Source organism: Electrophorus electricus, chromosome 13, assembly GCF_041902795.1.
Source record: "Electrophorus electricus isolate QZ-2024a chromosome 13, ASM4190279v1, whole genome shotgun sequence".
NCBI classification, from domain to species: domain Eukaryota; kingdom Metazoa; phylum Chordata; class Actinopteri; order Gymnotiformes; family Gymnotidae; genus Electrophorus; species Electrophorus electricus.
This window is the reverse complement of record NC_137509.1, coordinates 16,024,514-16,048,354: the sequence shown is the minus strand read 5'-3', so window position 1 is coordinate 16,048,354 and position 23,841 is coordinate 16,024,514. Positions and strand designations below refer to the sequence as shown.

General features: G+C 39.7%; 1 protein-coding gene across 1 annotated transcript in view; it reads left to right on the top strand.

Moving 5' to 3' along the window:
• The first annotated feature begins 4,204 nt into the window (after positions 1–4,204).
• Positions 4,205–23,841, top strand: part of ank2b (ankyrin 2b, neuronal) — a 123,414-nt gene continuing 103,777 nt past the window's right edge. The window contains exon 1 of the mRNA XM_081694806.1: positions 4,205–4,656. Coding sequence (XP_081550932.1) covers positions 4,591–4,656 — 66 coding nt within the window. The 5' untranslated portion in view covers positions 4,205–4,590. The remainder of the gene's footprint in view (positions 4,657–23,841) is intronic.

Genomic DNA, 23,841 nt, shown 5'->3' with positions numbered 1-23,841 from the left:
AGAGAATGTAACCATGTGACCAGAATGCACCAACACTGTAGCCAGCAGAATGACTGTCATCCTTCCTACACCTGCTGTGTTTAGTTCCCTTCCTTGGGGTTGGAGGGGGTGGGATTACTAAGGTTACTTACTTTCTACAGCGAGACACTCTAATGAACAGCTGTGACAGAACTGATAGAAAAGCGAGAAAGGAAGAGATAAATAGCCAAGCATGAAAAGTTTATTTTTAGTTGATTATGCAATGAAGCAAAAGGTAGAATAAATTAGGATTTTTAAAAATCATCTACAACATAAAATTGGGTTTGCTCTTATGAGTGTAATTTGTTAACAGTATATCTAGGTTACTTTATGATTTATTGTTTTTTAATGCTGTTCCAAAAAAAGGAGATGCAAGTATCTCTTGTATCTCCTTTAAACTATTTTCAGATTCCTTTGTCATATCCATTTATATGTAAAATATGGCACGAGTGCCTGATAAATTCCAGGTGTTCACAGTGCTCTGGAACCACATAAGTAGAATAACCACAGCTAAAGCAATATATTTGCTATATGTTAATCCCAGCAGACACAGCGCTGTCTGTATCTTTGATGATAACCAGGTAGGGAGTCAGAGAAGGGAGCAGAGCATGGTGGAGTTGAAATATGCAGATCTCAAGCCTCAGTGTAATAAGACATACAATGAAAAAGCCTTTAACTGAAAACATTTCCTGACATTTTGCATTTAGCGCTAGTCATGATGTTAACGTGATGAAACCACAATGGATGAATTTCAATAGAGTGTCTAAAATTAAGCAAAAATCCTAGTTGTCTATTAGCAAAAATATTAGCTATTTTCAATAATATACTTTAACAAAATATTTACAATTGGCAAATGAGACTAAGACAACAGCAACAATTTTGTGATATGGTGTATTCCAAAATACAGCTCAGAAGTGTTTTTCCACTTGTTCTTTGGGAAAAACTCCAGTGGAAGAATGTTCAGAGTCAGGATTTATTAAAACAAAGCGCAAATTGAAAAGTTAACAGACACAAACTAGCCAAACTGTTCAACTGTTCTTTTATTGATCTCGTCACTAGGGCCTTCTCTCTCCAAACCAGGTAGCCTTAAGTAGGCTACACATAATTGTCTTATCTGATCACCTGCCTGTTCACCTGGAACACACTCCTCCCATTGCCACACACAACTATTTTGGCTGTACGCATCAATATGGTACTTCCTTGTTGCTGAAGGGTAGGTGCGGTGCGTGTATGTTTGTGTGCGTGTGTACATGTGTGTATGAGAGAGAGAGAGAGAGAGAGAGAGAGAGAGAGAGAGAGAGAGAGAGAGAGAGACATTGACATCTTACCTCAGATTTATGCCATTCTCTTTTGCTCCACAGTGTATGATAGTCCACTGAAGACATAGTGGACATGGATAATACATTTGCCATAAATGGTCACTTTAACTCTTGCATGATTGCTAGCTTCTAAAGAGAAACATCAAGTCATGTGATTTCCATTATACAAAACATTTGTGCATTACAGCACAGTGATGTACATAACTGCCGTGTGTGTGTGTGTGTGTGTGTGTGCGTGTGTGTGTGTGTGTGTGTGTGTGTGTGCAAGGGCACTCACATCCAATCTCCCCTATCTCTTACTTGCATTGCTGATTAGGAAACCAGCAGTCTCGGGCAGCACCTGTCGCATATCTCAGTGTAATGCTCACTGACAGCAGTGACCTGACTCACTTAGTAGTTCTGTGAGAACAATAGCCTCTGCCCCATGCAGCACAGTGCTGACAAACAAAACAATTTTTCTGGCTATTCGAGTTAAGATGAATATCATAATAAAACTGTACACACACATACACACACTGAATTTTTCAAAAAGATCTGTCACAACAAATTGTGTCAAGTCCCTTCAAGACATTTCACAGAGCTGTCAGCAAGGTATCAAAATGTACACTTGTCACAGTTCGGCCCCTCCTCCCAAACGTCTCCCTGTGTGTGTGTGTGTGTGTGTGTGTGTGTGTGTGTGTGTGTGTGTGTGTGTGTGTGTTCATCCGTCCGTATGGCCATGCCCTCCCTGTGTTTCACACATGCTCCTTGTTGTGTATTGTTAGTGTGCTTGTATAAAAATCTCTTGTTTAAGTGTGAATGTTGTCGGTGTTTAACCCATGATAGCCTACAAGCTATGTCGTCTTATTTGTTGGAATAAATGTATCATTCTGTTTCTACGACTAGTCCCCGCATTCTGCATAGCCTCCTTAGCTTCACAACACTTCCCCAAAATCATTTAACAAGTGTGAAAGAACTTCACACCGATTCATTATATGCAAAGGTAATTAGTAATTACAATATATAATAATATATCTAAGTCATTATAATATATAATGACATGTTTTATATAATCATTCAAAATAAAAAAAATATTATTTAAAATAGTGAGAAAGTTGTCTCTTTGATCTGCACTGCAATATTTATTTGGAAAAGAGCTGCATAGCATTAGATTAGCTGCATAGCTTTGAAATGCTGAGAACTGCAGTGGTTTTCCTGTCATTGCTTAGGATTCCATAGCTACAATGCAGCTATGTTTTGAGCATTAGCATTAGCATTAGATTAATGTAAATTATCAGAAGAATAACTGAGCATAAATGTTTTACATGCATCAGGTTAGTTCACGTTTGTGAGTGTATTTGGGATCTGTCTGATATCATATTTCACATTGAAATGATACAACCAAGAAAGAAGGAAGACATCTGTTATACTCTCTTTCTGTTACTGTATAAAACTTGGTCCCAACCGCCCACATGGGTTTATGGATCATGGCATGTTTATGTTTTTTGGGCTCCCTTAAACTGTGAGCGACAGAAAAATAAATGGTTACGTGGGTGAATGATACTTCACAGTAACAGGAATGGAATATTATGGGATGACAGCACCACTACTTGACAGATTCCACAATTATGACTACAGCCAGTCTTTGTTACCATGGTGATTCCCATTTAGAGGGAACAAGTCCTCTGATGATCCTGAGAAGAGCTCATAATTAGTGATGAAATGATACAATTCAGTGTCATAACAAAGACATTCAGGATGGCCTGTAGTCTTGTTTTGTTTACGAGTGAGAGGTAGGCTCTGCCTGCACAAACAAAGCCCACTTCAGACAGCTTTGTCTTGCATGATTAAGTCAAATTTTAAAACCCAAGTCTATTTTGCAAACAATTCTTTCTATTCTTTCTCAATGAGTAGTCCCTACGTTTGCCACCAGATGAGAATTCAGCGTGAATTATCTACTCAACCCATGGGGCTATGTGGGCTTTTCCCTGGAGGTAAAGTAAAGCAAAGTAAAATAAAGTGTTTCAAGAAAACACCAAAGGAAATGAGTACATAGCAAGCATAAAGATTTAAGATTTTATTGACAGAAAATATGGCAAGAACAATCATGAACTTTTGGGTTACTGCTACAAGCATTTTAGTAACACATTATCAAATATTCTCTCACAAAACACTCTCACTAGTCTCTCCCTATATAAATGTGTTCCTTGCTATATAGTCCTCTTAGGAATCTGTTCATACTAACCTGTAGTATCAGTGATTGTAGTTTTGCTCTTTGTAGTTGTCCTCCTGCTCTGGTACTTTTACTAACATACTGAGCTGTGTGTTAAAGTTAGTTTCTTTTAGGTGACATTTGCTCAAATGTAGACAATCTGACACAGACCCTTTGTTGATTAAATGCGGCGTGGCCAGTGACAGCTCCTCCATTCGTCTTCATTCGCTTGAAGGAGTTCTCTTTTCTTCTGTTTTTGGTGGGAATACATTACGGGTCCAGTGCACACCCCCCTCCCTCCCACTTCTGAATCTCAGTGACACGAGTCAGACACCTGCTGTGACATAACAGGCTTCCTGGTAGATTCCTCCCAGTATTATTTCTATTTGTAGTCCGCCAGGTCATAGGTCCCTAGGTCATAGCCAATCAATAAATATGGCAAAATGACATTTTCAAATGCCTTACGCGAATCAAGTCTTAAAACTATATTAACTGAACTCACCACTGACTCTGACTGACTTCTAAAAGTTCGAAAAGTTGTCTAATAATATCCGATTGCTGAATAACTTCTGGCAACACCCTCGACATTAATGACTGCTGGTATAGAAGGAAAAACCTGCCTTGAAAACAACGCGTATCCTACTAAATTCTCTTTCTCTCTCCATCCCACCCGGGGCAGGGTGCGCGTGTGCGCGCGAGGGAGCGCGAGACATTCTCATAATCGCCGTACATCCCCGTGCAGGGCAGCCGAGCGCCCTGCTGCCTGCTTCAAAGTAAGAGACTACGACAAGAGCTGCGCAGACACGGTTTCAAACCAAAACCAACAGCGGCGACGGGATATTACGTTTCTCAAGCGCCCAACCACTTGCATACTCCGAGGTCATTATCTTAGAGGCGCAAAAACAAAACCCATGCCTTGCCACCGAACTGGGACCGTATTCAATTCCGTTTTAGTGTCGTGTAAAAACTCTGCGACACACAGCGACTGACTCTCTGGCACTTCAACGTGCCCAGAGAGTCACTAAGTGTCCTCAGGAGTGGGAAGCAACGCGAGTCTGTATCATGGCTTCTCCTATTGCATCGTCCGGAGTAGGAACGCCGTCTCCCAATGAGGACCCTGCTCGTCAGGTAGGCGACATGCGAATCAGATCAACCGAACATTGCGAGTTAGCAAAGACCGCTCAAGGTCGACGGTGCCAAATGCAGCGCAGTGTCAGGTCGTTCTGTCCATCACTCCATCACAGGAGGATGGTGAAACGGCGTTTCCCTGGTGACCAGATAACGAGGATGCGCCTCGTATTTGCACCTTATGTCTCAGTAGCCTCTCTGGTCGAAAAAGTTGAGCTGCGTTTTGAGGGCTGTGCTTTGGTGATAGTTTGGCGTATCGTGGCTAAAAGTATGCTACAGGTTTGCTTAAGCTCTTTGAGGAAAGATAAACAGCGCGCTGGTATAATCTGATCACTGGACTGTAATGGAAATAAGATGTTAGGGGAAAGTGTCTAATGATTTGCACCTGAGACAAGTTCAGAAATGGTAGGCTCCCTTGAGATCATTCGGAGCAAATGAGTCAACTGCAGTGAATCGCAGAGTGCAGTAACTGGAAAACTCCTGCGCCTTTCAGGATTGTTTACTGAACTGCACTGTGATCTTATCAGTGTCACCAGTAGAGATGGCGTCGTTTCCAGATGTCTAGTCCACACCATGGCTCCAATTTCTGTAATATAGTCGATTTTCTTAGGTCACTTGGGCCAAACTCCTGCATTTGTCCAGAACCAATATCACAAGAAAATTACATTCCAGTATATGACAGTTATTTGGCCTCCTGCCAATTCTGTTTTTAAATTTTGCATGAGCTGTCACAGGGCACACTTCTAAAAGCTATGCTGTACTTCACTGCAATCCTAACCTTGTACAGACCAACGCCAGAAATAGCTCCGCAATATCTGCAGCTAAGTTGCAGATTTAGTTGGCCATTTTTTAATAGCCCCTTGACTACAGAACACAAGAGCACTTTTACTGAAGTAGGACACTCCATTAACAACCATTTAAACGTGAGAACATTTTTTCCTACTGAATGCTTCAGTCTAATCAATTCCTAAAACTGAAGTTGTCTTGTACTTGTAAGATGGTTCACACCTTTGCACAGTGCATAAAAAAGGTCAGAGACTAAAGACCATACAGACTGGCAGTGCAACTTAACATGTAGTCTTCTGAAGTCATAAGCCCTTGAGAAAGGCCATCAAATAATGGTTATGATTTGGTGAACCCTTTATGGCGTTTTGCACATTTTACAGACATTTTCTGAAAGTGCTTGGTCTGGAAACCAGAACTATTCCCTAGGCCAGTGCCTGATCATGATTCTGAATGTCTACACTCCTGCAGAACGTACCTCCCACTCTTGTACTCTGTCCATAGTTCAGAATCTCTCAGAATGGCTCTTCTGTACAAGTACTACTGATGCTTTCTCATTGGCATTATAAAAGGGTGTTAGCTTGGGGTTGTATGTTTGACCCCTCCAAGCACAAACTTCATAAACAAGCTAGAGAACATTTTTGAGGTAATGTTTGGAAAATCCCAAGGTCTACTTGAACCAATCAAAAGTCCCCTTCAGGGTCACTGGGTAGTTTACATTATCTACATTATTATTGCTTAATTTGAATCATATTATTATTTATCATAATGTGGGTATTGCAGGATTAAGTACTGTGTGAGTACTATGAGATCAAGTTTTATTGCTATCGCCCAGATTATCTTTTATTCATTCAGTTGATTTTTCATTTGGATGCCATACACCTCAGCTTTTCGGTACTTACTGACAGCTGAGAGATAGCTGGGAGTGAGTGGCACACAAGGTTGGCTGCTCAGTCTGGAAGTGCTTTGGCTTGAAGGGCTAAGACCGAACATGTGGGTGAGAACTACAGAGTGCAGCGGGTGAGAGTGTGGCGTCAAAGCTCAGATCACTAAGGGGGAGGGGTGGATCCTGAGCTCCATAGCAGCAGATTGTTTGGATGAGCCTTCTGTCGAGATTATGCAAGTGTCATTATTGTCATTTGTGTGTGACACACACACACACACACACAATTCCTAGTGATGGATTTCTGTCTTTAAGAAGTTGTGTGAACGTGTGTGTGTGTGTGTTTATCTGTTTCTGTGTCTCTGTGATGGAAAAGATAAAAGGCAGTTTTATTATCAGCTCTGCTCCTATGGTGGACATCTGCCTCCTTACAGTACGGTTACTCACTGACCAAATCACTGGCATGCATGACCAACAGGAGGACAGGGCAGAAGGGAAAGTCGTGGAAGGGAAGCAACAGGGTGGGAGGTTCAGTGCTGCCATAGTCAAGGTGGATGACGTTATATGTTCACTTCTACTGGACTGTAATAAGAGGCCTAAAGATGGTCTCCATGGCTTGTGTGCCAAGCTGCAGATTTGATATTCTGCCCAGTGTGGAGAGATCCAAGTGAGAGATGCATCATGTGGGAGGTAGGGAAAATGAAATAATGGAGAGAGCGAGGTTAAATGCAGAGACAAAGATGGATGGAATCCAGGGGAGAAGACGACAAGAAGTTTGGTGTCTCTAGAGAACCTCCTTCCTTTGTTTTGGTTTAAAATCTTTGAAATGGAGAATGGAATGGAGCAAATTTTTCATTTACCTTTCACATTGCTGTGTATGATAAACACCTTTTCCCTAACAAAACCTTTGTTATTTCAGAGAAAGAGTTTGCATCAGAGTACACCTGCTGTAGTCTTGGATTGCCACAGTTCTTGCCGCTCTCAAAAATCCCTCAGCATCCAAAACTCCCCAGGATTGAACCAAAAGGCAACACGTAATGATAATATTCCTGTTTGTTAAAGCCCCCCTCCCATTTTCTCTCAGCCAAGCACGTCCAGTTGTCAGTGTAGAAGGCCATTGCCTACTGCACACATTAAGCCTGCACACATTTCCAGCTGCCATGGTCCGTCACTGCCTCTTTTCTATTCTTTTCTTTTGTCTCTGAGCCTGGGGTGTTCTCATGTCCTATGTAGAAGTAACCTTACAAAGCTGAATGTCACATATCAATGTCATAAGCAGTACAGGCAGTAACATTAGTTTATTTTTATCTCACTTAGCTACAATCTCCTTTCCCTTACTTACTAAATTTCTTACTTCTCTCTTCTGTAGTTCTTACTCTTCTTTTAGTTGACCTATTCATTCCTGTCATTCTTGCCAATTTTCTCTTCCTTCAGTAACCTGCATCACTGATAAACTGGACATACTGCTGTGCACACAGCCATGCCAATGCCTTTAGAGATGGGGCCTGAGTTAATTGGCACTCATGTCCTGGGTACTCAGCTCAGTTCATAGAGTTTTGCCATATCTGCTGTATCTGCACCACCCCGTTTGATTTTTATACGACTTTCATCTTGAGAAAGACAAGTGCCTAGTTATTACAATCAGGTGCTATTTTAAAGGATTGCGGATTTGGATCATAACAGCTCATTATCACAAACCTTACAGTCATCCATAACTACTTTCAAGTCCTTTAAAGTTTAAAACATAAACTTTGTCTTGTCTGCAGCTGCAGACCAGTTCCAGACTCAGCAGCCTCAGCAAAATCACAGTGGTTGTCAGACACCCTGTAACAATAATACTAATACGCTGTACGAACTGCCTTGAGGCATTGACAAATCAGTGTTAAGTTCAATCATAAATGATCTTTATGGGTCTGCAGTTACATGCAGTGTTTCAGGCTGGTTGATCTGGGTCTCTCCCTCTCTCCCTCTCATCTCAGTACCATTACTTTTTTGCCCAATCATGCTCTCCTCTGCAGGCACGTTCCCTTTCCTATGGTGGACTGACCTGTCTATTTGTCTAGGGGTGCGTGTGCATGCTTGTGAGTACATTTACATGCATAATTCATAGCATATTACATTTTTACAAGGCAGGAATATACATATATATTTACATATAAAACTATATAATTATGATGGCGTGTGAATTCTCAGATCTCACAGCCCAGTCTGCATGCCCTGGCATCATTACAGTGGGCTAGTTTATTAAAGCCACATTTGATTTGTGAAATAATCATGTTTACGTTCTGTAACTTCATTGAAATAATTCCTCAGTTTTAAGTAAAAGTAGATTGCCAAAAAATCCTTGAGGAGTAAAACAGTGAGGTATCAGGTAAAAATAGTTACGCACTTGTCACGGAACGCTCGCCTCCCGCGAGTCACAAGGTTTGGCACGCCACGTGACTTGGGGGATCTGTTTGTGGCCACGCCTGCGCACACCTGTACCTTGTGTATTTAACCCCTTGTTAGTGTGTGCAGTATCAGTGGTCATTGTTAATGTAGCGTATTGATGTTAAATGTTAGCGTCGTCGTTATTACAGTTATTCCTGTTTATCGTTAACCGTTTCATGTTCCTTGTTTCTAATACGTGTAAGTGCCGTTGTGTTTATATGTTTCAATTAAATGTTCGTCCTTGTCGAGGAAGTCTGTGCGTCCTGATCCACTCGGACCTCGCGTTAAAGTACTGAGTTGCCATAGACACAAAACATGAATTAGCAGCAGACTAAATGTAAATTAGTCATTTAGTACATGATTAAAATGTAACCGAGTTAAAGGTAGATTCCTTTCGTCAAAAATCTGAGAGTAAATAAAAGTATTACGTTTTGAAAAAATATTCAGACAAGCAGAAATCCATTAGTTTCATTTAGTTACATGTAACGGAGTAAATGTAACTAGTTGCTACCACTACTATATGAAGCGAATAACTAACTGGTAAACACCTCATAGTAATTATGAAGCTTTGATGACCTGTGGTAGGCACGCTCACGAATACCCCTTCACACTTCTGCACTGGAAAGTTTCAATGTGAGTCCAAGGGAATCGTTCCATCCACCCCCACAGGCCCCTGCAATGGCAGTATGTGAAATGACTAACGTCCTATGTAGCCTATGTTTAAAGAGCCTGAATTACAAGATGCTTTGCATAATTTAATCTCAGCAAGCGTACTGACACAGATCGATGCTGTCAGGGGAAAAACAGACACCCTTGTTCGCGTCGTGCTCAGTATCTGTGTACAAGTCTGCATCTTTTCAGCTGAACAAAGACGCAGTCTTGTCCTCCGTCAGTGAGAGGCGGCGTCGCGCTACGATAAAACAATCGCACATTCTTAGTTTCTTCCATCTGTGAGGAAATTCTTTCGCACTGATAGACTCCTATAGATTTAACCAAACCACCCACGCAGAACTGGTTAAACTAATGCAGAGTGCACACTAAATGACTTTAGCCCGATTTTGAGGCCAGACATATTTATGCTCGCAATAAACAAAATAATAAGATTAAACACGCATTAGACGTCTACAGGGTTGCTAGAAGTAACGGTCTGGGGTAGATGAGCGTATTTGACTAGCTAATAACACGCAAAGATGTAATTCCGAATATAGATTAAGACAGATATTTTTTATGCACACTCAGCAATGTAAAGAAAATATCTGTTGCACATGCACACAACTACAACAAAATTGTGCGCATGCGAAGAGTACACGTGGTGTATGTGTTTCCATAACAACCAGCAGCACGTGCCCAGTCAGACTAGCAGAAGTAGCCAATCAACCCGAGTTTCCCTTTGGCGCGCGTTTGTTTTACAAAGTACTTATTAAAGAAGGGACGAGAGGTTGACCTCATGCCTTGAAACGCTCTGCGATTTATTTTAATTTGCTTTATAGTTTGTGTAAACACACTGTCGTTCACTTGCTCATATTCTTGTTTGAACAGCTCGTTATCGCGAACTTTATGGTGATCCATAACTACTTTCAAGTTTTTTAAAGTTTAAAACATAAACTTTGGTCTGCAGCTGCAGACCAGTTCCAGATTCAGCAGTCTCAGCAAAATCACAGTGGTTGTCAGACACCCTGTAACAATAATACTAATACGCTGTAAGAACTGCATTGAGGCATTGACAAATCAGTGTTAAGTTCAATCATTGATGATCTTTATGGGTCTGCAGTTACACGCAGTATTTCAGGCTGGTTGATCTGGGTCTCTCCCTCTCTCCCTCTCATCTCAGTACCATTACTTTTTTGCCCAGTCATGCTCTCCTCTGCAGGCACGTTCCCTTTCCTATGGTGGACTGACCTGTCTATTTGTCTAGGGGTGCGTGTGCATGCTTGTGAGTACATTTACATGCATAATTCATAGCATATTACATTTTTACAAGGCAGGAATATACATTGTTCTATTTACATCTAAAATCATAGTCTTGATGGCATGTGGGAAAAAAACAAACATAATATTAAGATGATATTTGTCCTCTGGATTGGCTATGTGTCATCAGAGTAGCTGTGGAAACAATCACAGTGTTTATAAATAGTTTAACCCATAGGTAGCATATATAAAGATAAAAGCTGGGATCCCAGAACAGACCCTTGTGGGACACCAAAACTAACCTTGCTAAATAGTCATTATTTATGTTCACAAATTGGTTACGATCAGATAGGTAAAATCTAAACCAGGAATGGGCTATTTCCTTAATCCCAACATTTTTAGCCTATATAGTAAAATGTTGTGATCTAAAGTATTGAATGCTGCACTGAGATCAAGCAATATATGCAAATTGACACAACCTTAATTGGAAAACAACAACAGGTCATAAACTACTTTAATCAGCAACATGGGTCAAGGTGTGTGAAAAAGTGATTGCCTGCACCCCCCTGTTAAAACATAAATTAAATATGGTTTATCACATCTTTGGAAAGCTGAGTTCAATTTCTCTAGCCACACCCAGGCCTGATTACTGCCACACCTGTTCTCAATCAAGAAATCACTTAAATAGGACCTGCCTGACAAAGTGAAGTAGACCAAAAGATCATCAAAAGCTAGACAGCATGCTGTGATCCAAAGAAATTCAGGAACAAATGAGATACAAAGTAATTGAGATATATCAGTCTGGTAAAGGTTATAAAGCCATTTCTAAAGCTTTGGGACTCCAGCGAACCACAGTGAGAGCCATTATCCACAAACGGCAAAAACATGTAACAGTGGTGAACCTTCCCAGGAGTGGCTGGTCGACCAAAATTACCCCAAGAGTGCAGCAACGACTCATCTAAGAGCTCACAAAAAAACCCATAACAACATCCAAAGAACTGCAGGCCTCACTTGCCTTAGTTAAGGTCAGTGTTCATGACTCCACCATATAAAAGAGACTGGGCAAAAATGCCCTGCATGGCAGAGGTCCAAGACAAAAACCACTGCTGAGCAAAAAGAACACAAAGGCTTGTCTCAGTTTTGCCAGAAAACATCTTGATGATCCCCAAGACTTTTGGGAAATCACTCTAGGGACTGACGAGACAAAAGTTGAACTTTTTGGAAGGTGTCTGTTCCATTTACATCTGGCATAAAAGTAACACAGCATTTCAGAAAAGGAACATCATACCAACAGTAAAATATGGTGGTGGTAGTGTGATGGTCTGGGGCTGTGTTACTGCTTCAGGCAGTGGAAGACTTGCTGTGGTAAATGGAACCATGAATTCTGCTGTCTACCAAAAAATCCTGACGGAGAATGTCTGGCCTCTGAATGGCTTAAGAAAAACAAAATGAAGACTTTGGAGTGGCCTAGACAAAGTTCTGACCTGAATCAGATTGAGATGCTGTGGCATGACCTTAAAAAGGTGGTTCATGCTCGAAAACCTTCCAATGTGGCTGAATTACAACAATTCTACAAAGATGAGTGAGCCAAAATTCCTCCACAGCGCTTTAAAAGACTCCTTGCTAGTTATCGCAAACGCTTGATTGCAGTTGTTGCTGCTAAGGGTGGCACAACCAGTTATTAGGTTTAGGGGGCAATCACTTTTTCACACAGGGCCATGTAGCTTTGGATTTCTTTTCCCCTTAATAATAAAAACCTTCATTTAAAAACTGCATTTTGTGTTTACTTTTGTTATCTTTGTCTAATATTTAAATTTGTTTGATGATCTGAAACATTTAACTGTGGCAAACATGCAAAAAAAAGGGTGACAAACACTTTTTCACACCAATGTATAACCATTCCTGATTGTTAGTCCGTGTCAAGTCAGGACACATGTGAAGCCTGGATTTCAAACCTTTGATTCAGATCTGAGCAATTGAGTAATGCTGTAAGATTCTGGTATTTGGTGAATCTGAAAGGTTTTACACCATCATTTTGGTTGCCTGTTGGTCAGCTACAATAGTGTGTTCTTTTTGTTTAAACTGTTTTGAAGGTTTGGGGTTTGAGAGCTTAATCAATAAAATTAGTTTACTGAAACTCTGTTCATCTGACCCTTTGCAAATAGTTCTTCTGTGAGTTGGGAGTCAACAGTAGCTAATTTAGGAATCTCTTATCTCGTGCCCTAATGGAATTCCACCAGTCACTCTTCATTCACTCTGTTAGACAAGGAGGAAGGATGTAGTTTTGCCTTCTATTTTCCTTCACTTCCTAAGTTCTCCCATTTGTAAAATTATTTCCGGTTGAAGGAGGAGAGATTTTGTTTAGAAATGTTTGCACTCATAACATTTACAAAAAAATTTGATAGATTTCATATTTAACAGTGGAAGTTATATATGCACGTAAGCATGCTTGTTATGGGTTCATTTTATATTGTTATTAAAAATTCCATAAATATGTTAATAACTGCTGGTAATATTAAACACTAAGAAATCAAACTGAAACACTGGAAATCAAACTAATAGATAGTAGCACGCCTCTATACATATTTGACTGGAGCAATGGGAAATCATGGCTAACTGTGCTGCTAATGCTGACTGATGTCTCTTCCTTCTCATCTGTTCTCTCTTGCAATTGAAACAATCACATCAGCTCCTCCAGGTTTTCCCTTTTCACCTTTAGTAAGCAAAACTAAATTAAATATTGTCTTAGATATGTGACATACTGAATACTATTACATACATTTTAATATATAGCTGTGTTAAAGATTACATATTGAAATGCTTCATTGTGACATTCACTGCATTACACCGGCTGTCAATGTGGTGGCTGGGTCGATGTTGAGGTATCACTCCTGGTAATATTGGACGTATTGTTTACTAGAGTTCCACAAATGAAGTTCATTAAACTGCCTTGGCACAGTTTGCAATGCAGCAACATTTCATTGGCTACTACTTTGGCCTTGCTTTGAGTGAAGATGTAGTACCAACCGATGCCTTAATGAAAGGGTCTTCACATTCACAAGGGGCTTTGTCTTCAGCGAATGTTGATAATTGTGTGGATCCTGACAAGAATGACCAGGAAGGCATTGGGCAAGTGTTCCTCCCCATCACTCAATCCTTGATCAGACTGCAACAACCACATCCATGGTGCATAACAATAAAGTGTTTGCGTCCACGGAAAGCCATGTCCCTTGCACTTACATTTAGCATTTTAAATGACATTAAATACAATCTCTGAAGATAATTTCCTGCTACTTGGTAGTGGAAACAAATGTCCTCTTTCTCTTCTCTGTCACACTCTCCTCAATCTCATTTATCTCACTTACCATTTTTTAATCCCAAGGGATAGGATGATGATCCAGTAAAGAGTAGAAATTAGATCATTTTACTGAATTGAAAAAAGGCAGACTTTCTCCTTAAGTGATTATAAGAGATTATTCATACACATCTGTTGAGTAGAGGCATGTTTTTGTCATTTACATTTGCATTTATAGCATTTAACTGACACCTCTTAACTAGAATGGCTGAAAAAAAGTGCTTTAGTTGTCTACTCACAGTATCCTCAGCTAGCACAAATAGGTTAGAGTCCAAAAATACTCTTAGCCTAGACTCTGCCAGATCCAGTGTCAGTGCTGAAAGATAGAATGAGAGATACTTTACAATAATTTACAATGCTATAGAAGTCATTCAGTGAGTATATGCCCATGTGAATGTGCATGCCTGTGTTTGTTTGAGTGTGTGTGTGTGTGTGTGTGTGTGTGTGTGTGTGTGTGTTTTGTGCATTTTGTTATTTCCAGTGAATTTTAGCATGGGCTTTGGGAAACCACCCCACACTTTGGCTAAAATCTTATCTTACCACTATTATTATTATTATTATTATTATTATTATTATTATTATTATTATGCAGAGTCATAATACCAAGACTAGAAAGACACTCCATTTCTCCACTGTAAACCGGATTCAGTACAGACTGTTGGATTATAGTTGCATTACAGAGCATTACAGAGCCTTTCTGCCAACACCAAAAGCTCAGTGGTTAAGGTTCTTGACTTGTAATTGGAAGGTTCTAGTTCAAGCGCAACTGTTGGTCCCCTGAGCAAGGCCCTTAACCCTCAGTTGCTCAAATTATACTCAGTTATAATTGTAAGTTGCTTTGGATAAAAGTGTCAGGTAAATGTTCCAAGAAAAGAAGTGCCACAAAGCCTCATGAGTGCACAAAAAGAGGCATATTTTGGGGGGTGGTATGAGGAGCAGGGCCAGATAGTATCTATCATAGCACAGTCCCTTTCACTGAAAAAGGTAGTTAGTACAACTTTAGCCTTAGTTTAGTTTTGAGAAGCTGCCCCATTACTGTAGCATTGAGGAATGTGCAAATTTATTTCCTACAAGTGGCCCAGCCATGTTTTTGGACAGATAATCTGTCACAGACCCTGGGTTTTTAGAGTCTCTTTAGTTTTAGACAATTGTAACCCAAGGATCAGAGGGGAAAAATCATCTTAACATGTTCTGTTCTCTCTTTCCAATGATTATGACAGAATAATTTTTGAACACAATAACAACCAAAGTGGACCTTTTTTTGGTGGCAAACCAAGTGCTAAAATGCTGAAATTGGGAAAATGAAAACCATGTGTCCATTGCTTGCTTCCTCTCTCATGCCTGTCATATCTTTAGAGTGACTCTTGCCATTCCTGCCCTAATCAGCCTGAAACATTCACTCTGAAGAAGTCTGAAAATTAAATATGTATCATGTTAGGGTGTGTTATACATGATGATATACTGACAGGTATACATCTAATATATATATATATATATATATATATATATATATATATATACATACACACATAGACACAGAGTTCCTACATATACCAACTATATTCTGTAAAAGTATACTACGAGGACTGTTTCCTTCAGTTTGACCACAGCACATAAAGAAGTGAGTAAGGAGTAAGAATATGGCATCACAGTACTTATTTAGCAAAAACACACTGAGGTCATACTGATATTGCCATTAAGGGATCACTGAAGAAATCCAGGCTTGGAGGGTACAATTCCATAAACAGATCCAATGTTTTTTATTTTTAAAAACTAGAACTTTATATCCATTTAGAACGCTGCTGCATTTTTGACCCCAAGCTGTTGTTTCTGTATTTAATCTGAGGTGAATAAGAATCTCAATGCCATATGATATTTGTGGCCTCTGGGAATATTGAAAATATAAAAAACGCACTGTAAATTATGTGTACTCAAATGCTTTTAGGCATTAATTCAAAAGCTTTCCTGGTCATTTTAGTGATCACACAATGAATGAATGAATGAAATGAAAAAGACAGGAGGCTGACTGATCTTGTTGTACTAAGGAACTGTTACTGGGAGGTCTTTGGCGCACAATATGAGTAACACTGTACTCACATGAGTTAAACAAATAAGTTTGGAAACATGCAACATTTGATTACATGCAAATGAATAAATACATAAAATGAAAAGACATCTTTGAAAGGAAATGAAATCTTTCTACACTGAGAAACTTACTGCTTGTAGAGGTCTATGGTTCACAATATGAGCTACACATTGTACACACATAATGAGTTAAATAACTTTCGAAAGTGGCAGGCTTGTGGATTATTATTATTATTATTATTATTTAATTTATTTATTTTACAGATACTCTGACATGGTAGTGCTAGCAGCATGTCAGTATATAAAGGTCAGAGAGGGGTTAGCAGTGAAGGTAACTGATAGGCTGGTTACCATGTGAAAATCTTATTTGATTTTAGTTTTTAAAAACAGACAGCAGTAGGATATGGATCTCTTTTCTTTGTTGCCCATGTAAGTGTAAACACTTGCGCACGTGTACACACACACATCTGCATTCAGAAACCTTGTCTCTCTGAGAGGTTAGGATAAGTACGATACACTTTCATATCATATTACATTGACTCTTAGCTCATATGCCAAATATTAAATACAACTTCCGTCCTATAATGAAAGTACAAGGGTTTGATTCTGATTTCATTTGGTGCAGAGCTGTAAAAAAAATGTCTGTAATGCAAATGATAACAAATAAAATAAGTTGCAGTTACATTTCAAATGGACGTTATGCCCTATTTCTCCTTGAGGTCACTGCCAGGACCCGCAGTGGCTGCATAGTTGGGATACTTGAGCACAGTTAGTTCAATTCTGTCCACAGGCTGTGATTCACATAAGATCTGTTTACTGTCCCGAGTCCCGGGGCAGACCAGACTACGGGTAAGTGCAGGCATCCTAGCCTTCGAGTGTCCTGGACTGTCTGCATCTTTTGTCTTGGCCCAGCGGGCGAGGATTAAAACAGTATTATTTGGCCCTGGCGTTTACTCAGTGAAGAAATAAGTGTCCCTTCTAGTCCCTTTTTTCACTTTTTAATGTCCTATTTTCCACTCCTTTATTAGTCTCCTTGGAGTTTCCCTTACTTTGCGCTTGGAACAGATGGGCAGTGGAGGGCCGAGGGCTGTGGAGCGCGCCAGGCAAAATTTTCTCTTTGTTTTCTTGCTCTGGCTCTGTTTGGCTGAGAGGGCACTGAAACTCCTCTGAAATGTGAAGCTTCTTCCGGCAGTTCAGCCCCGTCGCACTCGAAGAAGCTGGCTGCGCAAGAGAGTGAATATCCTAAACCAGGCACGTTTGATCAGAGCTGTAACTCCTCTCAAGGCCCACCTTTTGTAAATCTAATTTAAGGAGAAAAATAGATGGAGTAAGAGAGGATTTGGTGGTTATAACCGGAGATTACAGTTTTCAGTGAAATATTCATGTTGGCCTTTTCCAAAACAATAAATCCTGACATCAAGGATTAACAACCTTGGGAAGCGGAACAAACTACAAAACTCTGAGTTAATGGGGTGAAACAGTACAGTTTGGAGAACTGCTTGGAATGGTGCAAAGCATTATTGGTCTTACATTCCTGGAATCAAAGGTAGATTTTTTCACCAAGTTGTAAAGTAAACTCCTGTTATTATTAACCCTGTGATGTGTTTACGTTTTGAGGCATACTGCAAGTGACATTTTTAGCTCATGTATGTTCTCTACAAGTGAAAGCTTGAGGTGAGCCCCAAATCAGACTAAAAGGTACACACACTTTTTCAATGTTTACACTTTGTTGTGGTGCTGGTAATAGCCCTGACATGCTAGTGCTTCGACTCATGGTGGGCTAGGGGAAGATGGTCAAATAGGTAGTGCCATCCATGGGTCATGTGATCACTGTGAGTCCCACAGAGATATATTTAGGAATTATGTTTCAATCTTTTAAAAGCAAAATGAGCTACTTTTCTTTTTGACACTTGTAGGACTATATTAAGAATCGCTTTCATGTGGGTATACAATACTTTCAGTTTTAATAAAGTAGTTTTCCATCAGGGCAGTCCTCTTGCCATCATTACCAAAGAAGTACCGTGTGTGTATATTTGTGTGTGTGTGTGTGGGGGGGGGGGGGTATGGGTGTGTGTGCGCGTGCGCGTGCACATGTACAAGTGGGGAGAGGATCAACCCTGCTTTAATGACCATTTCTAATGGACAGACTGCAGCTTGCATGGCAGACTGACATGCGGATGTCTCAGCACTGTAAGCCTTCTTGTCTTGTTCACAATGTGCTCTTTCCTAAGTTTTCCTGTCTTGTCACTTCCTGTCTCCTGTTTCTTATTTTATCCAACAAAGCTGAGAAAGCCGAAGAGTTGGATATGTTTAACTTCTTTAGTCCACTGTGCATCATCGCAAGACACATATGCCTCACCACACACACACACACACACACACACACACACACACACACACACACACACACGCACACACAAATGCACATGCATACACTCATTTTACACACACACACACACACACACACACACACACACACACACACACACACACACACACACACACACACACACACTCTCACCTCATTGACCATCTACCTTAATTACCCTTTCTCTCTTTTAGGTAAGTTGCAAAATGGAATTCTGAATCCTCCTACCCTAACCAAGACCACAGCAACACCTATGTAATGTTATACAGATGCAGTAGCCATCCCTGGGGTTGCTTCTCTATGCTGCACAGTGAGGTTTTGCTCCTGTAGGGAGAGCATCACAGTGGAGTGAATAATGCCTGAGTTATTACTATGCCAGGCTTGGGTTGTTGCATGATGGCTCAACTCTGATTTGCAGACCGTAGCATGCTGGTTTCAGCCTGTCTTTTCAGTCAGGCACAGTGGAATCAACACTGTAGTCAATGCTGTCATAACCATGTTGTACTGTATTTAACATATTCATATGTAACACAGTTAACTGGAGTCAGCATGTGTAAACACCTGAACGGGCTGTCTAGCAATTCAAAAATAATATGCTTTTGGTGCCATCTTCTGTCTGAAATTGAACACTGAACCAAGAGGGAGGCATTTACAGCTCCAAGTTCTCCTGAGGTCTCTGTTCAACTATGATGTGTCATGATAATTTATGTTATATAACCAGTCATGTTGTTGAAGCTTCTTCTCATGAGCCAGTTAAGAAGACATTTATAAGTTTAAAATGGGTGTTAGAGCAGGCAAACATCAATATCTCAATGGATTTTTGGAGGGTTCCTTAGAGGAGATTACAGATTATTAGAGTCCTTCATCAAGCGCTGCTTCTTAGCAGACCAATATGATGCCTAAACACTGGGGTAGGATAGACCTATGATGTCATTGTGTCAGCAGGGATTATGTTGCAGTTTGATGGTGTTGCTGAACTCATAGCTTCAGTTTAATCTTTGATACTGATCTGAGATTAGTTTGATCTCCTCCTTTATGAATCTTAACTGAGCATCAGTCTAAAGAAGACTGGTCTGAGATCACCGCTTGGGGCAACATCTGTTAAAAGCCATGAGGTCTTGTTACACCACCATTATACAATCTTGCATCCCTAGGGAAGAACGAAAAACCAATGAAGAGATGTCATGATGGCTGGCACGGATCTCAAATACAGTCATTGCCATTAGTGGCGAGATGTAGTTGGGTTTAGTTTCGCTATTAAATGTCAGATGACTAATGAAACCAAATGAAACCATGAAATGAACTTCACCACAGGTGAAACTATAAAAGACCATAAAAGATTTTGGAAAAGAGAACGCAGGCAAGTAAAGCCTTTAACACCTTTCTCTCTCTTATTTCTCTGGTTGTAAGGAAATTATTATGATAATTATTCATATAAGAGTTTTAAAAAAATTAATAGGCTAATGGTAGTGATTTGTAATGAATGAGGTATAGTATTATCAGTTAGCATGTCTGCTGGCACACCTAGCTTTTTTTACTGTTAGCCATCTTAGCATTAACGCTTTCATTTTAACAATTAATCCAGTGTCTCCTTCCCCATACCCTATAAAAAGACCTTCTATTCCTGCAAGACATACAATAGACATTTACACTGTATATGAGTGTTCACATTGCCAGCATGTCAGTCATAGAAACGGCAGTCTGTCAAGTTTAGGGCCAAAATTATAGCAGCATGTTTCACACCAGAAAAGCTCTGCCTCAGGCAGGGACTGGAGCTCACTTCCAGCAACAGGGGAGGTGTGACAGGGGAAGCCACAGAAAAGCTGTGTAAAACACACACGAGCAGTAATAAAACAAATAAAAAAAACCCTCCCTGACCCAGCCTTGAACTAACACTACACGTGACCTGCTTTACATAGCTGATGTTTGTAGTAGGAATGCCACCCAAAAGCTTTTTGTGGCTCTAAAGATTTTTGAAAACATGGTGTCATTAGAGGTATAATTAAGCCACAGAGCATGAGTGATGTGGAGGAGGCTTTGATGGATGGATGAATTTTACTTTTGATCTGGATGAAGCTTTCTTTTGGTATGGATGAAGTTTGCATTTGATCTAGATGAGGATTTATTTTGGTTTGGATGAGGTTTTCTTTTGGTTTGGATGAGGTTTTCCATTGGTCTGGGTGAGGATTTTGATCTGGGTGAGGGTTTCATTTGATGTGGATGAGGATTTATTTTGATTTGAGTCAGGCTTTCTGTTAAGTCAAAGGAACCCTTTAACATACATTTCCTGCTTGATTCTTTCTCATTTCAAGGGGAAACAGTTCTTTTTACACCCCCCCCCCCCAAAAAAAAGTTTCAATGTTTCTATTATTTTGCAAAGCTACATAGTTGTATTGCTTTTTTTGTTTGTTTGTTTTTTTTACAGCAAACTTCAGAATCAGTGTTGCACAAGGCAAAGCACTGTGATACAGAACCATGTAACAGAATTCAGTCTGTTTTTCAAAAGATCTCTGACAATCTCCGTTGTCCTCATGAATTGAATGAATAACATTTCTACTTCCTTTCCATAATTACTCTTGATAAAAACTGCTTTTCTTGTCTTCTCCATTCACCAGATTAGTTAAGATCTACACCCTTACTATTTGCTGTCTGCATGCATGCCCCACGGGTCAGGTATTCCCCTATTTAACATTCCATGGGGGGCTGTTGCCATGACAGCAGTCACCTAGGGGTTTCCAAGGCGATGCACCAGGCATGACGGATGGTGTTGCCGTGGAGCCTGGCTAGGTGTGGCACAGCTGGTAGAGCTCATTATGTTGGCTGCCTTTATGATCAGAGCCAGATGAAGCACAGCATTAATAAGCATGGCTGGAAGAAGTGTGGTGTACTGGAACGTATTATCTTGGAGGAAAACAATAAATAAGATAAATATGATTTTATAGTAATACCATTATATATACAATTGTGCACGCACACACACACACACACACACACACACACACACACACACACACACACACACACACACACACACAAATAAATCTCAGGTGCATTGTGTGCTTTTATTTTCTTTTATCTTTACATTTCATTAATGCATTTTTTCTTTTCTTTTATTTTGTAATTATTTTTACCAGCACTTAAAAGTACACATGAGGGGTTGGAGGATAGCAGGAGGATAGCTGCAGGTCAAATACAGTTCTTTTTTCCATGTAATACCATAATGCTAATTTGCTCTTAAAAAGAAAAAAATGGATTGCAAAAAGTCTAGTTTTTATCAGCAAAAGGGAAGAGAACAAACAAACATATAGGAAAAAAACAGTTACACATTTATTCCTATTGTAACTCTTATTGTGCTTGTTATTGTGATGCAAAGAAATATAACAACAAGCTTTTGATGAAGATCACCAAAGTCTTGAGTTAAGAAAGTGCCATTCTCATGTGTAGCAGGATTATGTTCTGACATTTTTATGTCCTCATTAACTCCTGTGTCCTGTCTCTATGTCTTTTATTCTGCAGCAGTCCCTCTAGTGGTTGAGTGAATGTATGCACACACACGTGCAGTATTTAAACTGCAATGTAAAATATTACCTTGACTGTTGAGTTGTGCAGATAGATGGCAGACTTGAAATCTGTTATTTTAGAGATCTGTACTGCTATTTTGAAATCTTGGTAGAATATTTGATGCTCATTTGAACTTTTATACACTTAACTTTATTTACACTATTTATAAATATTATTTGCTTAATCAATAGAGTTTGCAGATTCTTCAGCATAGTGTTTGTAGTGGATTATTTGGTGGCCAGGTTTTGTAGCTCAAAATAATACATTTTTAATTTTATTTATTTTATGCATGCCTATATTTTGTGGTGTGGTGTGTTTCTTTGTGCTGTAATTTACCTTCTGGAACCTCCAAGCCAAGAACACTGCAGAAACACTAATGTTTGACAGGTCAAGACCTTCAGCCTAAATTACTAACACACACACACACACACACACACACACACACACACACACACACACACACACACACACACACACACACACACTTTAGTGTCTTGTAATATCACACATAAACAATAATATTACCATGTAGTCTCAGTAGATGTAAGCAAATACATCCCCTTCCTTATAAATGCCAAGTGCTAATTAATTACATACTAATTCTTCTTTATACCTAGTCACACACTAGGTGTTTCCTAGATAAGTTACATTACACAGAAGCAGTATTTCATCAGAGTAAATTATTACTCTGTTTATGCAAGAGCTAGTTAAACACCATGATTCTTTATACATTTTCAGATAGCTCTCTGTCACAGACCCATCTGCTCTTAATTTAAGAGTGGCTTGAAATGAGCTATTCTCTTGGTCAGTATGTTTTAGGTGAGGCAACCAGACAGTTAACAGGAACATGCTTTGCATATTTATTTATTTATTTTTTTATATTCCATCTTGTAATACTGTCATTGTGTTCTGCGCATTTCAATAGGCCTGTTTAGGATCTTAAACTTTTTTAAAACCTTTTTTATTCATAAGATTAAAATGTTCTTCCCAGTATGGTAAGCAGAGACTGACAATAACCACAGCAACTCAAACTGAATGACAGAAGAACTGATTATCAGAGCCAAGTTGCAAATTTTGGAATGCCAGTCACATCTTATAAAATTTGCCCCCTACTATATTAATAACATATTCGTCTACACTAACGTTAGCTACTTATGGTCAGTTTTGAGTGTCACTGTTATGTTCTTGATTAAGGCTGGTTCACATAGCTGTGGACTTGGAGCATTTGCTGGAAAACACCTTAACCGTGTTAGTCTGTTGCAGTCTGTGTTATGTGCTTTGTTTCGTAAGTTGCATATGGCCATTGTAATTTGGAAAATATAGCTTTATTGTTTGATTGGATGACAAAAATAGTCTCAATTAGTGTTCAGTCATGGGTCAGGCTCCTATTAAATGTCCCTCACAGCACCACCACCATTCAAATTAGGGTCTGTTTTCATTGGTCTACAATCACGCACACTCTGCAGTGTCAAAAAGACACCATGGTGTAACGCTGCTGGCCTGAATGCTGCAGGGCGCGGGGCAGGACGCACAGACTTCCTTGACGGTGCAAAACGTTTATTAACATTAAGCATATACGAAAACGGTGGCACTCACAAACAACATCTATAATGAACATGACTATGCAATTAACATAAAAAACACATACACATTAAAATGTGACTACACAAACCAACGTTAAGGTTACAGAGATAGACATTAACACATACGTAGCGACAATGACCAACGAGGATGCACGCACTGACAGGGGTTTAAATAGACATACAGACATTCAACATTAAACCCTGTGCATGTGTGTGCAATCCTGGGGGG